This window comes from Budorcas taxicolor, chromosome 10 (genome assembly GCF_023091745.1).
Source record: "Budorcas taxicolor isolate Tak-1 chromosome 10, Takin1.1, whole genome shotgun sequence".
Taxonomy (NCBI): Eukaryota; Metazoa; Chordata; class Mammalia; order Artiodactyla; family Bovidae; genus Budorcas; species Budorcas taxicolor.
Genome location: NC_068919.1, coordinates 44,151,754 through 44,172,902, shown reverse-complemented (window position 1 = coordinate 44,172,902; position 21,149 = coordinate 44,151,754). Strand labels below are relative to the sequence as shown.

The 21,149-nt window shown below is 36.5% G+C and overlaps 1 protein-coding gene across 1 annotated transcript in view; it reads right to left on the bottom strand.

Moving 5' to 3' along the window:
* Positions 1–21,149, bottom strand: part of CSNK1G1 (casein kinase 1 gamma 1) — a 148,327-nt gene that overhangs the window by 67,140 nt on the left and 60,038 nt on the right. Inside the window, exons 3-4 of the mRNA XM_052647408.1 lie at positions 10,986–11,026; positions 5,601–5,670 (exon numbers count right to left, since the gene is read on the bottom strand). Of these exons, the coding sequence (XP_052503368.1) occupies positions 5,601–5,670; positions 10,986–11,026 (111 nt within the window). The remainder of the gene's footprint in view (positions 1–5,600; positions 5,671–10,985; positions 11,027–21,149) is intronic.

The window sequence follows — 21,149 nt, the reverse complement described above, 5'->3', positions numbered from 1 at the left end:
TTTTGTTCCTTCTGGCTAAGTCAGAGGCCTCCACCAGATTTTATCACTTGTACTCTTATTTCTGTATCCAGAGCCCTGTTTTCTTGCATTTGACTATTCACCTCTCCCCCATCTTCTTTCATTTGCTCCTGCTCTTGCTGCCTCATTCCCTCTCCCTTCTTCTCTCTCTCCTGCCACTTTAGCTGCAGCCTTGGTTATGGTTTATTCATTTTTTGTTAATTAGCAAACATACACTGGCCCCTGTTATGTGAGCAGCCCCTATCTAGCTATGAAATTTCATGCTCATACTGTCCCTCTTATGTTTAGGCCTCCTCTCTGTGGAGGCCACTGGTTTTGCCTGTCCCTACCCCAAACATACTATCCACCAAGTCCTGTTCCTGTGTGTCAGGATACAAGCAAAAGCGGGAGGTGTACCGGATGAAAGATTTGTGGGTTGGGAAATTTAAAAACTGACAATGTATATACTCTCCTAAGTAAAAGGTACTCAGAACACAGGAAAATCTAAACCATTCCCATAACAGGAAAATAAGTTTGGAATTTACCCATGGTGACTATAATACAATTAGCCCAACACTGATTGCTGAGGAAAATGATAAGAAAATAAGAAAGATGGTTACAGCTCACTGGGTGCTTTCATCTGCTGAATGCAAGGCTTACAGTCTTTAATTATCATGATTAAATACTGCTATTCTTTCTTGTGAAGCTGGCACACTATACTAAACAAACACTTAAGCTACCAGGAGGGCAAGGAAGTCCCAGGGAATCCAGAGTCGACCTTTCAGTCCTTCATTTCTAATCTTGTGTACTCAGAACAATCCATAGAAAGTACACATGAAAAGATAGCATATTGTGCTCAATTCCAAAGCCCTTTGTACTGTGAAAAATCAAAACAGCGATATAAGAAAGAAAAAAGCAAAAATAAGACAAAAACTGAAGACTGTACTTGGTTTAGTCACAGGAGAAAACCTAAAACTTTGATGTTACAACAGCAAAGAATATAATAATGTTTCATAATTATTACATATAGTTTCAGAGTTGGAAATATTGTATAACATATAGTTTCACATGTTTAAAATATTGTTTTTCTTTGTATGTAATAAATCTGGAAATTCTCCAGGATTAGCAGGTTTAATAACTAAATCATAATTTGCAAATAAAAATCTATTCCATCCCTGCACATCCAAGTATGTGAAAACAGTAGATAATATTCCCTTTTTGATTCTGACTACTGGGTGTCCACTTTGCCAGGGTTATATTTTTGATGTAATTAACTTTAGAAACTGAGTAAGATACCAACTATAAATATCTACATGGCAACATGGTCTTTGAGAGTTTTTAATACAATTTCAGTGTGCAAATAGGTCTTTAAAAGTCATATATTGTAACTTTCTATCCAGTGTACAAACCACCTTTACAACATCCAGAATGTATTAATTGTTCAATTTCTGCCTGAAAACTGCCCTCACATTAAAAGACAGGAAAGCAGAGACATCACTTTGCCAACAAAGGTCGTATAGTCAAAGCTATGGTTTTTCCAGCAGTCATGTATAGATGTGAGAGTTCGACCATAAAGAAGGCTGAGTGTCAAAGAATTGATGGTTTTGAATTGTGGTGCTGGAGAAGACTCGAGAGTTCCTTGGACTGCAAGGAGATCAAACCAGTCAATCTTAAAGGAAATCAACCCTCAATATTCACTGGAAGGACTGATGCTGAAGCAGAAGTTCAAAAACTCTGGCCACCTGATGTGAAGAGCTGACTCATCGGAAAAGATCCTGATGCTGGAAAAGATTGAAGGCAAAAGGAGAAGAGGGCAGCACAGTATGAGATGGTTGGCAGCATCACTGATTCAGTGGACATGAATTTGAGCAACTCTGGGAGACAGTAAAGGACAGGGAAGCCTGGCATGCTGCAGTCCATGGGGTTGCAGAGAGTTGGACACGACTTAGCTGACTGAACAACAACAACAATAGTCATTTAGCTATTTTCTGTGCTCATGTGACATATCTGTGTATGTTTTTCTTGCACTACAGAGATATAATCATGTTATACTATTTTACAAAGCTTCTTATAATACTTAAAAAAATATATTGGGGCATCTTTCCATGTTAGTACACAGTATCAGTGTCTTTCTAATACTTAACTCCATGATATAAATATCATTATTTATTTATCCAGATCCATACTGATGACATTTAGATTACTTTCACACTGTTTTAATTGTTATACAAAGTCAAATTTCTCTTACTGAAATTTCTTTCTGTGATTTTTGCTCTGGAATCCTTTGGAATAAATTTAATCTATCATCTAATAGATTTTTAAACATTTGAGAAACACTATCATATGGGAAGTAAATGGCAGAACATATGAAAAGTTTTGAGTTATATACTCAATCAGAAATCAACAAGGAAAATGCTTTCTTCAAATAAAAACAAGCTATAAATGTCTGGCAACACAAAATGGATGCCTAAATTATGGTCTATGAAGCTGACAGGATGTTATACAATGACCAGAAATATGTATCTAATGTGGCATCAAGAGAAATGTCACAATATTCAGTAAATGAAGACACGCAGTTGCACGTGAACTGAGATTAATTATGAAATATGTCTACACATAAAAGAGAGAGAAATAGTCAAGTGAAATGTGGTTGAGTGAGGGTGGTAAGGAGATGGACCATCATTTCCTTTTAAAACACCCTTTAATATTTCATAATTTGGTTTCTACAACAAATGAAAAAAGAAAAAAATGACAGCTTTCAGGAAGACCAAAATCCTCATTCTCAGTTTCAAGGCCCTCTTTCTTCCCTGATTATCTTAGAGGTATCAACCTTCATAGTAAATAATCAGGTTCTGAAACTCTTGATGGCAAAGTTACAATCAATAAACAAAGCTTGAAGTGTGGACTGTTCACTAAAGAACAGAATGGTATGGAAGGGAAAAAGCTAAGGGATCAAACAAGGAAAAGAAGGGACAATCAGGAAGAGGTCCACCTTAAACACGTTCACAATCATCCAGTGCTACCATTTTTGTTCTGTCTACACAAGTGTAGAGAACAGGTATGAATTTCCAGATCATTCAGTCAAGGCAATGTGAAGGTCAAAAACCAAGTTAATGAATAAGATTTGGGTACTCAAGGACAAAAGTGGTCATATTCTCAAGCCAACACAAAAGTTCTTATTTTAGGAAATTAAAGTCTCAAGCTCTAATAGCTATATGGGTATTCATTAAATTCATAATTACTCATTTCTGTCCCCAAATTTCATTCATTTTGTTACTACCAATTAATTCCGTGAACAAACCTAAGTTACAATAGGCTTTTTTTTTTAAAGTGTTCCTCGTCATGATAACCAAATATTCTGCATCTATGTCCTATGTTGAATAATGAAAGATAAAGCACCAATGAGTAAAAACAAGGACTGCATTATTTTGGTTCATGTGCTTTGGGCATGGAAGGTTGTTTACAAGGCCACAACATCACCTTGGTTCTGAAGAGAGTGACACATGTGCTCTAGCTGCTCAAAGATTAACTACCGATGAGTCACATTTACAGCTGGGAACTCCATTCTAGAAAAACAGGAAGAGAAACGCTCATGCCTGTAAATCAGGAACAAACTCTAGTGTTCACGCTCACACTTAAGAGGGAGACGTAGTAAAATCTTGTCTACTTTGTCAACTGATCTACTTTCAAAATAAACTTCCTGGCCTCTCACTTTCTGAGATGGCCCATACTCTGTGGAAAGTTTCTTTCAGGACTAGTCTTGCCTTTTAAGATGGATCGCATTCTGTCTATGGAATGTGTATCTCTCTAAATAAATCTACTTCTTAACTATCATAAATAAATAAATTTCCTTTTTGGCCATCCTCAGAGAATATTTTTCTTAGTAACTTGGCAAAAATCTACAACACATGCTTTTCAAATCTTCTCAACTTCTTTCTATCACCAAAACACATCCCAGCTTCCTATTAGGTAAAAGAACTGTGTTGGGCCTTGAGACACATTTGGGACAATGGGATAAAGTGGGCACAAGCCTGCTCTCAAGGAGCTTACAGTAGTATTATGGAGGGGGGCAGGGGCAGGGGGATATGCAGCTATGATTTGAAAAACAGTCAATACGTAATCATCAGTAACAATCAGGATTGAAAAGTATCCTAGTACTTAGTAATAATGGGATAAAACAAGACAACCCTTGAAAGTTTTGGATGATCAACATCAGTTATATAATCAGAAAAATGCAGAAAGCCTTGGTTGATGGTGGTTTATATAAAAAAGATGTGAAGGTTTCAACTGAGTAGAACTCCATAAATGCATAAAAGTCAACCATGTAAAATGGCTATTAAAATAGCTAATCTAAATTAATAGAAGTACAATGTCCAGATCAAGAAAAATAAATAATCCCACTGCCTCCGAATCCACAGTTACTGGTGCTGTTTTATAAGGCTCACTTAAGAGGAACATCATAAAACTAGGAGTGTGTCCATGTGCACACGCATACTCGCTACGGGAGCAATGACAGTGAAGTGTCTGTGAATCACACGATGCAAAAACTGAAGGAACTGAAGACACGTAGCTTAAACGAAGACTTGCAGCTGAGCAGTGGAGGCGCGGCACATACAACTGACATGAATGCCTTTGAGCCGCCTGCAAGAACTCATGTTAGGTTCAATGCAAGAAAAATGTTCATCCTGGCCTCCCTAGGTTACGACCGTGGCTGATTATTGCCATGGTCAGGGTATATCAGACGACCTGAATAACACCCAGTGGCTCTTATATAATTCTATACATTCTAGGAAATGAAATTCAATATTCCTTCAATAGTACCTTCAGTAATGGCACTTGAAAGTTTCAGTCATTCACACACACACACACAAAACACAACTGTTACACTGAAGAAGCATAAAGCAGAGGAATGTCTGTTAATGTCAAATAATGAAACTAGCACTGAAGGAGTTCATCTTCTGCAATACATATCCTGTGGGTTCAACCTCCTTAGGGGTGGTTACATTTGCTTAGTCAGTATATTTTTCTGGGAGCCAGTAAGGTATTTTGGAAATTTGAGATTTTAGGTAAAATAAAGGAATGTCTTTAAAAATTATAAGCTTAATTTCTTAAAATCCTCAAAGGATTATTACAATCATATAGATAGGTCTTCTGAATTGGTGGGAACAATAGATAAGGTGAGACTGTTGAGGTATTTCAGAAGATATATCTTAGCATGTGTCTTTAGGATGGACATGTGGTCTCAATGTGGCGAATTTGAATACTACCAATACTTCCTCCTTTCTTTCTGTATACACAGAGGAAAAGAAAAGAGAATCGATCAACTACCAAAAAGCAAAACCTCATACCATGTGTATTTCAGGTAGATGAAAGCATTCAGAGGTTGGTTTATGGGCAGTCACTGCATCACAGACCCCCAATCAACTCAACTGCCCTTCCAGATGCCACAGAGTAAGCAGCTTTTCAGTTGACTATGTGTATTTACCTATCCAGTAAGCAGGGGAGACATATGGCTTGGCAAAAAGGATAGACAAGAAAATTTACATATTTTAGGGCTTCAAGCTAAGCTATATGCTAAATAAATGGAGAAAATATTGACTTACCTGCACTGCCGAGCTGCTTATAAAACCTGTACTCTAAATGAAGCTGTGGAGCACGTGATTTTATTGGTTCCTGAAACCCAAGAAAAGAAACCGTGATCAGGTTTGACAGTTTTTCCATTCCTAGGTTTTCAGAGTAAACCAGGGTTAAGACCACTTAATATTTTAGTGATGATATTCATATATGATAGCATTTTCTTACCACAATTTTCCTTTGAAAGTACATCTAGCAGAAGATGAAGTTGAATTATACACAATCTCTGCAATGGATATTTAAATAAAAATACTCTGTATGAGACACCACTCAAGGATAGCTCTCTCATCATGAAATAGTCTCCTGAAATATCTTCTCCTAGGAAACCAGATGTCACACCTTTTAATGAAATACTAGTATGTATTTCCTGCTTGTTTTATTGTGAATTTGTGGCAGTAAATAGCTTTATTATTTTTGGAAACATGATATATGCTCAGGAAAAAAATTCACTTACAAAAAAATTAAGAAGAAGGTAAAAATACCCGAAGACTCCACCATTTAAAAGAGAAGCCCTATTAACATTTAGGTGAATTTTTTTCCAAATATTTATTTATACACATATTTATATATATAATATAGACTCAAAATGTATGTTAAATAAATGAGAGCACACTATATTTGGTGTTCTGTAACATGCCTTTAAATTCAACAATGTGATCATACCATTTCATAGCAGTAAGTAAAACTGTATATGATTGTGTGTGTGTATATTTACATACACACAAATAATGTTTGAACATCTGAACTGTTTTCAATTTTTGATATTATGAATAAAGCTGTAGGAACAGTGTTACGTGTATTTATTTTTACACCGAAGAGAACTAAAGACTGTAAGTGCAACTAAGACAAGTAGCTTTAATTAGGATGGTGTCCAAGCTTTTAAAAATAGAGTTTATTAAATAGCCCAAAGATAAAGCAGCCACACTATCACATTTTGCTCTACACCAAACTTCAAGAATTGGTTGGCTAAGCATTCTAAATTAACAGCATACAGGCAACTAGTTAACCAGAAAAATCAAACATCACTCTGAAAGATACATCTGTATATCCATTAGGATGACTATTATCAAAAACATAGACAATAACAAGTGTTGGAGAGCATGTGGAGAAGCTGGAATCCTTGTGTACTGCTAGTGGGAATGTAAAATAGTATACAGTTACTAAAGAAAACAGTATAGTAATTTCTCAAAAAGTCAAATATAGAAGTACCACATGATCCAGCAATTCTACTTCTATATACCCAAAAGAATCGAAAATGCTGACTCAAACTGGTATTTGTAGACCCATGTTCATTGTAATATAATTCACAATAGGCAAAAGGTGAAAGCAACCCAAATAGCTATCAACAAATGGATGGATAAATAAAATGTGGTTACATTTTGTTCCATATGTATGATGGCATATTGTTCAGCCATAAAAAGGAAAGCCATTCTGCCACATGCTACAAAATGGATGAAACTTGGGGGCAGCATGTTAAGTGAAGTAAGCCAGATTCAAAAAGACAAACACTGAATGCTTCTACCTAAGGTAACTAGAGTAGTCAAATTCATAGACAGAAAGTTGAATGGCAGTTGCCAGGAGTGTGGTGGGGGCAGGGGTGGGGAATGCTGCTGGTGTTTAACAAGCACAGAATTTTAGTTAAGGAAAGTGAAAAAAATTTCAGAGACAGATGATAGTGACGGGAGCACACCAATCTGAATGTACTTAATGTCAACGAACTGTACAACTAAAAATGGTTAATTCAAGAACCAATTCCTTATACAACTTTCAAATATTTTTCCCCACTCCATGGGTTCTCTTTTCACTCTGTTCAGAGTCTTCTGATGCTCAAAAGTTTTTAATTTTGATAAAGTCCAATCTATCTTTTCTTGCTTATGCTTTTTGTGTTACATCCAAAAAAGAATTGCCAAATCTAATGCTATGAAGCTTTTCCCTTAAGCTTTCTTCCAAGAAATTTATAGTTTTGGCTGTTATGTTTCTTTGATCCATTGTTAATTAATTTTGGTGTATGACGTAAAGGGTCTCACTTCACTGCATGTGGATCTCCAGTTTCCTCAATGCCATTTGCTGAAAAAAACTGTCTTCTCATTGAATGATTACTTGTCCTATTTTTAAGATAGGCTCAAAGGAGTTCCTCAGCTTCCCTTGATAATTCACGCTCGTGTCTAACAAGTTTCATAGTTCTGAAGATTTTTATATGTAACTGTCATCTCCAACACTGAAACTTCAGCCTATTTCTCCTATGTCCTCAGTAACAAAGATAAGACAGCTCCTGACTAACCTGTGAATACTGTAACAGCTATCTTCAAATAACAAAGCTCTTCAATCATTTCCTAGACTTCCTTTATTCAGGCAAAGTAATTTCAAATTTTTTAAACTTTCCTCACTGGTCCTATTTTTAAGTTCTTTGATCACCTTTGAAGGCTCTTCCTGAACCCACCTTAAGTTTTCTGCTTTTTTGAAAAATATAGACTCCATAAATTACAGAATTCAGACCTTTCCTTGAAGTTATCTAGTCTATCCCTTTGCTTCTAAGAAAGCTTTATCTAAATCAATTCAGGTAGACTGGAATATTTCAAAGCCCTAAGGAGCTCTGTGAAAGAACTCATACACTTCTTTGATTGCAAAATCAGGAAGCATCAGAGCTGGACTTCGAGTTTCTCAAGATTCCTGTGGTCCCAAAAAATGTACAGAAGACTAATTATACTATAGAGTTACAGTATTCCTTATTCATTTATCTCTTCAGATAGAGAGTGTCCATTCAGTTTTAGATCTTCTAATATATCACCACCAAAGCAGCCAATCACAGAATTTGTCTTTTAGCAAAATTATTAATAATTTATAAGAAACCAAGAGAATCCAGTGATGACAAATTGATATGGGACCAGAGGTTGATCTAAACACTAGAAACAGGAGTGTTCTTTCTGCAGAAACAGTCTTGAATTTTGACAAACCACAAGAGTCAATGAATTTTAAAAAACACAGCTCCTTCTTCAAACATAATGCTCCCAAACTTTATATTGGAAACATTAATAGGAAATATTCAACTTGATCTTGGAAAAGTAAGTCAACAGATTAAAAACAGCAATAACTCTTTAGAGCTACAGGGCTGAAAGTGGGTGTACACATCACATATATTCAGACATGAGTGGGTTTTTATCACAGACAGAAGGATTTATACCCTTCAGCCACCCCTTCAGCACATAGCTGTAGCCTGCTCAGCCAACTGGAGCATCAACTGCTCTTCTGAAAGCACTATGAATAAAGGATACTGCAAACAATCTCTAGATTGTGAAAGGCAGTGGGATTAGCAGCATAGAGAGAAAATTTTTTAAACAACTTTAGAAAACCCCTGTCAAAAAGAACTCCAGAAACCTCCATTGATAGGGGTAAAGAAGGGGTTTATTACACAAGTTTGTTTACACTGTTTCTGATTTTTTAAAAACTGTTCCTAGAAATCTAAGAAATGGGAGCCTATAAGGAAGATTCAAACAAAGTAGAACTGAAGCACCACGAGCAGGACTTCCTTGTACTTCTGTGTGAGATGCTGATGACATCTCTATAGAGGGCTGGCTATCTGCCAGAATCACGGTTGTTCTGGAGCACACATGCCTGCCTGAAACCCTAAACCAACAGCAGACAGCTACCTGGTAAGACTGTAATGCTTAAGGCAAGTTTTGCTGTTACAGTGAAGAGAGCTCAATTACTGCCATCATATCTCCCACAGAGAACACAGCCCTAGAGCGAGAGAGGAGGCCCACAGACAAGACTGAGTATCTTTTAAAAAGCCTTTATTTAAGATTTACTTGAAAGAGAAATGAGGGACTGAGGCACATCATAGCAGATAACATGAAGTCTATTTGGCTTTAACTCTTGGCCATATGAAGAATAAAACTTTAATAAAATGTAAGTGAAATGCAATGGTCAGTCATGTCAATTATATGTTATGCAAGCTTATCTAAACAGGCTAACTAGTATAAGCTGAGAAGAAGAAATAATAGATAGAAAAAGCTGCGCCTACCAGAAGTCTTGATAAGTAAGGGGACAATTATAAACATACATATTGAGGCAACATTTTAAAGTGTTTTAGGGGGCTGCTTCTTCCTATTACTAGTTCCAAAGAATCAAAATTATTCCAACTTACCAAAATAATAAAACAGAAAAAGTGAAAAAAAGAGATGAACTGGAGAATACTTTTACAGAATCATTAAATTCCCGTAAGTAAAAATATAATGGCTAACCCTTTGATACTCAATCTGAGGAAAATGTCTGGTCTGCATTGTCATACGCATTATCTCTCTTCCTCCTCCCATTTTGCCAACAAAAGTTCCAAGTCAACAAACAAAAGAAAATACTTGGTTCCCTAGCAGCTACCTGCTCTCAGACCTGCTCCCTGGCCACCTTTTGTAGAGAAACTACTCTGATGACTGTCAGTTCTTCACAGGACAACTCCAACTCCTCCACAAACAAACTTAAGGAGAGAAAAGGACCAACCACAAAACAAGTGTGGATGTGGTAGGCGCAATTCATTAGAAAAAAAAAAAAAAACCAGTGATTACCACAAGATACTTCCTTCAACTATTAATGCCTCTGCCTTCCAACCAAGAATGCCAAAACACCTGCAGATCCTGGGAAACATACTAGGATTTATTAGAAGGACAATATTTATACAGTTTTCTATTTATATAGAAACTAGTTATACAAAGCATTTCATATGGCCAGAAGTGGTTTTGTATCAGTCTTAAATACAGGCTAAAGAATTGTCTCTTCTAAAAATATTAACCCTTAAAAACAACAGAATTATTCTTTAACAGGATGTTATTTTCAATGACTAGATTATTATTTCAATTAATTATTCATAAGATTAGCACTGACAAAAATAACTGAACTCTTTGCTTCAAATCTGAGCACATGATGTGTTTTCCATGTTTGACATCTTTTTAAGGCAATGACTAGATGATCAGGTTTGGAAGTATATTGATAAATATCTTATATTTTTTAAATGGATCAGTCATATTTAAGGATAAGAAAACGTTAAATAAAAACAGCACAGTGAAACGTACAAAGTTTACAGAAATTACTAGGATTTTTTTTCCTTCTAGCTATTTTTAATTAACTTTTTGGATTCATCATTGCTAACACTATAGTTAGCATCTTCTAACTGTACAGTGTTTCACAGTATACAGTGATCCATCACTATAATACTATATATATTAGAAGGAAATGACTGTGTGGTATTATATGCAAGGAAAAAATTAGTATTTTTATGAACACTTACAATTATTTCCTGTAAAAAGATATGTGAAGGGTGAGAGCACTAAAACATAATTACCACAAATATAGATTCTACTCACCAGTTTGATAGCTACATATTCATTGGTGTAGAGATTTTTACCTAGGGGAAAAGCAGAATGTATATGTTTTAGTGACATTTATTCTGGGAAATGCAAAGCAATATCTTAGCTTACAGGGTCATGAGAAAGGTCACATTCCCAATGCTGTTCACATATATGAAACATGATTTGTAAGTGAAAAGCTAAATAGAGATAATGAGACCCAGCAGGACAAGAACAAAAACAGCTTGAGAATTTGAAAATTTACGTTAGACATGAGAATCTTTTATTTTAAAGAAAACAAATCTCTCTCTGTCACATGCACATTTTGTTATTTAGTATTTCCCAACTGGTGGCCTGCCGTCTATGGGATCGCACAGAGTCGGAAATGACTGAAGTGACTTAGCAGCAGCAGCAGCAGCCAACTATTAAGTCACGAGGCAACTCAAGGAGAGATGCCAGAATTACAAAGATGGAGAGATTTTAATTCTTGTCACAATAAACAGAAACCCTCATATGTCTAACTCACTGACAAATAAGGCTTTCATATTTTTTTGTCATGGTATTTAGCGTCACCCTTAGCTGGCATAAAGGACAGTGTGAAATAAAACCTATCACAGCCTGACTCTCTCTGTGTAAGAGTCATCTGCTGTCTCTCAGTAGAGGACTCTCAAAGCTGTTCTGACCCTTCACCAGCACTCTAGCTCTCCATCGTTACTGGTGTGCAGCCACAGCTCTCCACCTGGACAACACTGAAACAACTCCAAGTTCTTCCTGAAGGTTTAACCCTTGTCCCTCTCAACTTCTCTACCTGTAGAAACGGAATCAATATTCTTCTATATTAGATACCTAGAGTCAGAACCTAGGATGAGGATAAGAGCAACAACCACCAGTTGGCTGAACCCACATTACATGCCGGGTACCTAGCCACCTTCACCTCTACCTTCACTTCGGCTCCACTGATCCTGGGAGGCTAATGTGAATTCCTTCTGAGTGCTTCGTATATACCATATAGCTCAGCCACTGCACTGGATTTCACATTGCTTCTTATTTTTGTTCCATCTTAGTCAGCTGGACTACAAATATCTTAAGAGTAGCGATTTTATTTAATGGTTCTGTCAATGTCCTAGGGTGCTTAACATCATCTTCTGCATATTTCAGATACTCAAAACCTTGACTAAAAGTTGTAGGTATGTACAGTATGACTATTTTTTAAGTAATACAGAGGTAAATGTTATCTTTATATACATACATAGTTGGATATTTGCATGGAAAAGGGCACAAAAAGATGTACATTAAGGTATTAAATAACTGTTTCTAATTTTATATAATCTAGATTATTTTGATAATAAAAACCTTGCATTTGGGGAACATAAGGCTGCTTACAATACTGGTTATTTTTAACAAGCTCTAGACAATAGACGGCCCTTTGCAAACTACACTGTTATACTTTTAATACTGTCATCAGTTTTCCCAGCACCTTTATGTGGAGAAGAGTACATGGATTTAGGAGTAATTTTTGTATGCAGACAACATTAAAGAGCATTCACAGGTTACCATTCAGAGACTGTACTCTGGATCCTCACACAAGACCTTGCACATGGGTCAAAGTTTATTAAATAAATCACATAAAGTGATAAGGTTAAAAAAGAAAGATGAACAAGTCAGTAGATGATGCAGATGAGGGAGAGTAAAGCATTTGGGCCATCACTTGAGGCAAGTCACTGAGAACAAGCAGGAGAGGATAAAAGGCATTTCTCTAAACAATACTAATAGTGAGGTGGAGAAATGATAGAAAATGCAGAGAACGTGATCAACTGAGTGGACCAATATGAAAGAAGCCAATATATAGGGGAGAATGGTAAGAAACAAAGCCAGAGAAATCCACTACAGAGTGTGAATAACCTGGAAAGCCAGCTTCTTATTCTGAGGTGGGCATACTTTTCCTAAATCCTCACTTTTTTTTGAAGATTTGGGGAAAATATTTTTTTTAATACTTGAACAAACTTGCTATATTATGGAAATCATGCAGTTTCCTCAAAAAAAAAAAAAGGCAAGAGCTTATAGATCTGCTTATTCCACAGTCTAGGAGGCCTCACCAATCAGTGAGGAATCTTTTCCTCATTTTCCCTGTGTTCAGTTGGGCAGTCCAGTTTTCACAGCTGTTTACTTTCCATAGTGTGACCTTCCCAACTCCTGTGAAGGTGGAAAAGAGTAGCTGCCAGGTGAGGCCAGGGAAGGAGGGGATGTGGTGAAGCAACTGCTCCATACATGTATGTACGTGTATATCTACGTGTGTGTGTGTGCTCAGTCACTGCAGTCGTGTCCGACTCTTTGCGACCCCATGGACTGTAGCCTGCCAGGCTCCTCTGTCCATGGGATTCTCCAGGCAACAATACTGGAGTGGGTTGCCATTTCCTCCTCCAGAGGATCTTTCCAACCCAGGGATCAAACCCTAGTCTCCTACATTGCAGGATTCTTTGCTGCTGAACCACTGGGGAAGCCCCAAAATACATATGGACTTGCAACTACTCTTCTTGTTTTTAGCTCCTTCTGCATCCCAACTTTCTGAAATTTCCAAATGTGTTCAATTCCTGAACATATCTGGTGTGTATATGTTACAAACTGGCCTATCCTTCAAATCATTCAGCTTTCTCCAGACTGCTTAAATTAGTTACAACTGCTTTCTAGCTTCTAGAATTCTGGTACCATTTCTCACCTGTTTTTAATCTTCTTTCCCATTTTTTTTTTTTGGTTGCTGTTCCTTGTGGCTTTTATACCTTTTTAAAAAATTCCTTTTCTGTGTAAACTGATACAGTCACTATGGAACAGAGTATGGAGATTTCTTTTAAAAACTAAGTATAAAACCACCATATGACCCAGCAATCCCACTCGTAGGCATAAATCCTGAGGAAACCAGAAATGAAAAAGAGACATGTACCCCAAAGGTCATTGCAGCACTATTTACAATAGCTAGAACATGGAAGCAACCTAGATATCCACTGACAGATGAGTGAATAAAGAAGTTGTGGTACATATATACAATGGAATATTATTCAGCCATAAAATGGAATGCATCTGAGTCAGTTCTAATGAGGTGGATAAACCTAGAGCCTATTATACAGAGTGAAGTCAGTCAGAAAGAGAAAAACAAATACTGTATACTAACGGATATATATGGAATCTAGAAAGGTGGTACTGATGAAATTATTTGCAGGACAGCAATGGAGACAGACACAAAGAACAGACTTACGGACATGGGGGTGGGGCACGAGGAGGAAGGGGAGGGTGAGATGTATGGAAAGAGTAACGGGAAAACTTACATTGCCATATGTAAAACAGACAGCCGATGGGAATTTGCTGTATGACTCAGGGAACTCAAACTGGGGCTCTGTAAGAACCAAGAAGGGTAAGGTTGGGAGGTAGGTAGGGGGGGAAGTTCAAGAGGGAGGGGCCATATGTATACCTATGGCTGATTCATGTTGATGTTTGGCAGAAATCAACACAATTCTGTAAAGCAATTATCCTTCCACTAATAAATAAATAAAAATCCTTTTTCTAAATATACTTAATAAAATTAAGGCAGCACTCAGCTACCTTAAAATAACACATACATTATAATTACTAATGCATGTATATTTTTACCTCCACTCAGCAGTGAGTTTCCTAAGAACAAGACTATTCCACTCATCTTTTTATCCCTAACAACAAAGATCTGATATATAGTAGGTAAGAGATACTTGCTAAAGTGAACCATATTGACTTGATATGCAGAAGAGTCTGAGAAAGTTTTTGGAGATATACATATATATATATATAAAAGCTCGTTTAGAATCAGATTATGGATAATTCTAAATACGAATACAGTAGTTTTGACTTCATTATTTGGCTTATTGTGAAATCACCAAAAATCTTTGTGCTAAGAGGAAATGTATAATAGTGAAAGCGATATTTTAAAAATATTAATCTATTAGATAAAAGAGAGGAGAATACCTATAAAGAAAATGAACAGGAAGTTTTTACAGTAGAATACTTAAAGAATAACATCTACCACACAGTATGATTATAAGGATTACAAGAGTTAGAGTATGTGAAAGTATATTATAAACTGCAAGATGCTAAGTAAACCTAATTTTTATTACTTTTATTACTATTGTAGGTATGATACAATAATTCCTGGAAGATAAGTTTAAAAAATAGGATTTATAATCAAGAGATTTAAGAAAAAACTAGCAACCTTTGGATTACAAATAAACATGCTGCTGCTGCTAAGTCGCTTCAGTCGTGTCTGACTCTGTGCAACCCCACAGACGGCAGCCCACCAGGCTCCCCTGTTCCTGGGATTCTCCAGGCAAGAACACTGGAGTAGGTTGCCATTTCCTTCTCCAATGCAAGAAAGTGAAAAGTGAAAGTGAAGTTGCTCAGTCATGTCTGACTCTTAGCAACCCTGTGGACTGCAGCCTACCAGGCTCCTCCATCCACAGATTTTCCAGGCAAGCGTACTGGAGTGGGGTGCCATTGCCTTCTCTGATATAAACATGAGAGAGAGGGAAAAGAGGAAAGTGAAAGTTGATACTTTAATTAGAGGAAAACAGAGAGAAAACCAGGAGGGTAAGCAACGTTCATCTCACTCTACCACAGTGCCTTCCTCTAAGTTCTCATTAAATGCAAAAGAAACAGACAAATTACAAAACACCTCTCAGCTTCAATTTCTGTATCTGTATAAAGGAATATAATCAGAGAAGTATAATAAATGACAGCCTATGTAACACCAAACACGACAGCTGATGTATCACAGAATGCTAGTCTTGCCTTTTTTTGTTTACTTTCTCTACTTATTTAAAAAAAAAACAACAAAAAACTGAACACATCACCCTCTTACAAAGTGATTTATTCCTAAGAGGCCCTGGAAGTGACTAGGTAATTCTCCTGAGCTATGCATCATTCAGATGAATTAGTTTGCCAGTGGGCATCATTAAGACTGAAGTATGTGCATGAGGAGTTGCTTCAGTTTGACTCTTTGTGACCCCAAGGACTGTAGCCTGCCAGGCTCTTCTGTCCATGATTCTCCAGGCAAAATTACTGGAGTGGGTTGCTGTGCCCTCCTCCACAGAATGTGGCCAACCTAGGGATCAAACCCATTCATGTCTCTGTGTCTCCTGCACTGGCAGGCAGGTTCTTTACCACTAGCACTACCTGGGTCATGGGAATTCTCTGGAGGTCTAACAGTTAGGACTTGGTGTTTTCACTGTCATGGCCCAGGTTCAATCCCTGGTCCTCGAACTAAGATCCTGCAAGCCACATGGAGAAGCCAAAAATATAAAAAATAAAAGACTGAAGAGGTCAATACAAAACACAGTCAAGTGGAAGGCTAGACAAACACTAAGCCACTTGATGATATACAAAAATTTTGTTTTGAAATAATTTAATTACAAAGACAGAGGTTTACAATCCTGTCCACTTAAAACGAACGACTGCTTCAGCTTAAAAAATTATATACATATAATTATCTACATATCAATACATGAATGATATATGCATTAACTGTGAGGTAGGCAGGCAGTTTAACGAACAGAAAAACACCACTGGTGAGATGGCATAATCCCGAGCAGCCAAAGGTTTTAGTGGCTGCACAAAATCCACAACACTTCCCGAGGTCACTTCCTGGTTACGGGTTCTTTTATTGTTAGTGTAAAAGAAACTGCATTACATAGTAGTTTGGGGAGCTTTCCATCCAGACTCAGTTCTTTTGAAGCAGCAGTCCTAGATGTGAAGCTACCCATAAAATCCACTGCATGAAGACTTCCTGTTTCAGTAAGTTACCTACAGAGACATCATTTATCACAAGCTCTGTCAGACACAGCACTTTCAAAGAACCAGCAGGTCTCAGCTCTCAGAGTCACACTGATAAAGGAACATAACAAGCCTCAGGTTCCCAGTTTGGTTAGATCTCCAGCTGTCAGATTTTCTTGCCCAAAAGTAAAAGTAGTGCATTTATAAATTATTACCTCGAACTTGTTTAAAAAAAAAAGAAACCAAGCCAAACGAATTTGAGGTAATTAGTAGTTAAAACAAGAAACTACCTTTATGTAACTCAGGTTGGTTACCATGTCTGTTTAGGGCAGAGACTGCCTCCACCACCCAGATAGCATCTCTTTAAACAGGTAGCATGATCAGAGGTAGATGGTAATAAAGCCTACAACTTAAAAAAAAAAAAAAAAAAAAAGCCAGAGGTCTTTATTATTTCTACTAATTTAATTCTACTAGTTTATTAAAATATTCTTTGGAAATATTTCCCAATGGTTAGCAGTTAACAGCCATGGTTATTCCTTCTTGTGCCAAGTTTTCTGAAGGGATTACTTACCAATACCAGCAAGTAGTTTATTATTAAAAAAAAAAACTTATAAATCTTGCTTAACACCACTAGTAATGGTATAGAGCATGTTTACTATTAATATGTAAGACATGTCTGTTTTAGACAACATTAAAATGTTTTCTAAACTGCAGAATATGATCAATAGAGGAGTGTGAAATAAATAAATTCAGTGTGTCCTAATATATTCTTTAAAGAAAAATAGTTTACATCACACTTAGTAAAGTGTATTATTTCATAAACTTTTGCTTCAGACACACACAATATGATATCACACACAATATGATATCACATACAATATGATATGTGTTTTTTAGTGTGAGTTAAAAAATAACAGCCATCAATAAAAACCTTCTGAAAAGCAGCTTCCATTATTCCATTTTGAGATATAAAGCTTAGGTCAGTGACTCAACTAGCTCTTATGACTTTTCTAAATTATTCAACATGATAGTCTTCTGATCAATCTGCTAGAAAAATCCTCAAGAAAATTGAGGATTTCCTCAAGAAATCGATAAATGGAGTCAAAGAAGTACCTGTACTCCATCTCAAGAGGGTGAGCCTATAAAGTACTTATAGAGGTTATGCTTTACTAAGCACGTATGTAAAACTTTCTACATTATAGTGGTGAGGGGAAAAAAACAAAACAAAACTGGAATGAATCACTCCAGAAAGCATGATACTCTACTGCAGAAAAATAATGAAGTACTTCAGTTTTTAAAATTTTTATCATGCAAAATCTCAAAGTTATATAATGATTCCCCTATGTAACTACACCTAGTTTTAATAATGAAATGATTTTGAAGAAAATCCCAGATGTTATATTATCTCGTCAGGAAATATTTGATTACAGCTCACCTATAGACTTGAAATATTCTTTAGAATAGGTGGATTACTTGCTGTTTGAAAATTTGCAACATAAATGTGAAAAACTAAAAGGCCAAACAGAGGCCTGTGGATGTTGACGTTATAGTACCTAGTCAGACATTTCAGCCATTCAGGAAGAGAAGTCCAAATGGTCACTGAAAAAACAAAATGGGCTAAAAGTGAAAAAACCACAATAATGAACACAGTTAAAGCAACTGATTCCAGAAGAACTGAAACCATGGATTGTCAATGACTTGAACCTGCAGGCAAAAATGGTCCAATATTTTACTAATATTTTTCTGCCAAGAATAATACAGACCTCCATTCTAGATGATAATACAAGTTTTAAGAGAAGAGAAATATATTAATGAAGTTGTGGGAATAGTAGAGCATTTACATTTAAAATTAGGCACTCAGCTAATGCACAAATTGGAGAAGCCAAAGATCTGAGAACTTCACAAATTCCAGAGATTCACCTATGTCAATTTCTTCCTCACTGTAATGACAGTAATTACATTAATAGGAGCAATGTCAACTGGTTTTTGGGTTTTTTTAAGTCTTTCTTTGTTATTAACTATTTGGACAATTTTCTGAAGTCTGGCACATACTTTTTCAGCTTTGTTTAGAGCCAGTGATTGTGAAGTAGCTCCTCTTGAGGAATAGTGGAAGGCTGTGTGACGGTCACTAACACATACTGTTAACATCTAAAACCAAATGTAATAACTCTTGTACAATTGATATCCCCTAATTTTTATATTTATTATTTTTAATTGAGGTATAATTTACATGGAGTACGCAAGTGTAAAATGTACAGTTCAGTGAATTGATACATATCCATACATATATCTGGGCTTCCCAGGTGGCACAATGGTAAAAAACCCATCTGCCAATGCAGAAGACCCACGTTTGTTCCCTGGGTTGGGAATATCCCCTGGAGAAGGAAATGGCACTCCACTCCAGTAGACTTACCTGGAAAATTCCATGGACAGAGGAGCCTGGCAGGCTACACTCCATGGGGTTGCAAACAGTTGGACACAACTGAGCACGCATATACCTACGTAACCATCCAGTGAGAGAACATTCTCAGCACTCCAGTAGGCTTTCGTGTGCTTCTTCCCAATCAATAATCCTCATTCACTACCACCCAGTTGCAAGAAATTAGTTTTGCCTATTTTGAACATGTATTACTGAAATTATATAGTAACCACTTATTTGTGTCTGTTTTTTCCTGAACATTAAATTTAGATTCATCTATTTGGCTGCAGGTATTAACAGCTTGTTCTTTTCCTTTTCTAAAATAATTGGGGGAGGGAGTAGTTCATGTTTATTAGTCTGTATAATGACTTAATGTTCTGTTTGAACATTCTTGAACATATTTGTTTTGGTATACAAAGATATTTGCATTTTCTTGGGCATATACCCAGAATGGAATTTCGGAGTCACAGAGTATTCACATGTAGAAATAACTAAAATGTCCATCATCTGATGAATGCAATATGTCCATACAATCCGTACAATGCACAAAGAAGTGCGCTGCCTCCAATGAAGCAATTCACAAGAAATTACAAAGCTTCTTATATCAGAGGACAGGTCTCGGGACTTCCCTGGTGGTCCAATGGTAAAGAATCTGCCTGCCAATGCAGGGGACACCAGTTTCACCCCTGGTCTGGGAGGATACCACGTGCCTTGGGGCAACTAAGCCCCTGTCTCACAACTACTGAAACCTGCACACCTAGAGCCCAGTGCTCCACAAGAGAAGCCACTGCAATGAGAAGCCCTTGAGCCTCAGCTGGAGAGTAGCCCCTGCTGGCCACCACTAGAGAAAGTCTGCACATAGCAACAAAGACCCAGCACAGACATAAATAAATAAATAAATAGTATTTTTTTTTAAGTTACCAAGAGGAAATCTTATAAATCTCATCAAAAGAAAAATTAATTTTGTAATTATCTGTGGTGATATATGTTAACTAGACTTACTGTGGCGATCATTTTCCAATATATACAAATAAACATTATGTTCTACACCTGAAACTAATATAATATGTCAATTACACCTCAATACAATTTTTTATAAATATATGATTTTTTTCCTTGATGAATCTACTCAAGATGAATAATAATTATATTACACCACTTGAGTAACACCCTTAGGGGTTAATCAAGTAAACAAGGCTGTTCTGCCCAGACTGCTCTGCTTTGTGACCTTGTTAGCTCTCTTGCTATCAGCCTGTCAGTGACCACTTCTTGATGTATGTAATTCTCTCTTCCTTCTGTGCTTCTACTCTTTGGAAGATTAACAACAACAATAACAACAACAACAAACGAGTTAGCTTGTTGGAAATGCATATAAAATAGAACACAAAGGCTTTAAGACTGAATGTCTGATGTATGCAACTTTGGGGTGCATAGATCCTAAGGTATCTGTGTGTTAGTCCTCAGCTTTGATGCAGAGAGCTGGTGCTTGTTAAGAAAAATGACACCATGTGCAGCTTTACTACAACATGGATAAAATCTTCAACAAATTAATATATAATTCTAATTTACATTAATGTTAACATATTCTATATAGATTTTGTGAAAAAATGCTACATTTAGCCTTCTCTGTTCTGAAATATGAGTATTTTAGAGTAGAATAAAACTGTAGAAAGATAATTACCTTTTTACTGATGTGTAAATTTTCTGCCCTATATAAAACTAATGCATCTAGCAAGCTACAGAGGATGATATATTTCTGATAATAATCTAGTTTCATGAAAATGTTTGTGTTATTTACATATAATAAGCTAGAAGTAACCAAAGTCCAGTTATGGGAGTCCACCTGAAAAAGCAGAATAGCCATTAAATTTACAACTATGAAAATCACATATTAAAAAAAGCAGAATCTCAAAAGTATATCCAACTTTGTTTACACCAAAGTACACACATGTATGGAGAAGGAAATGGCAACC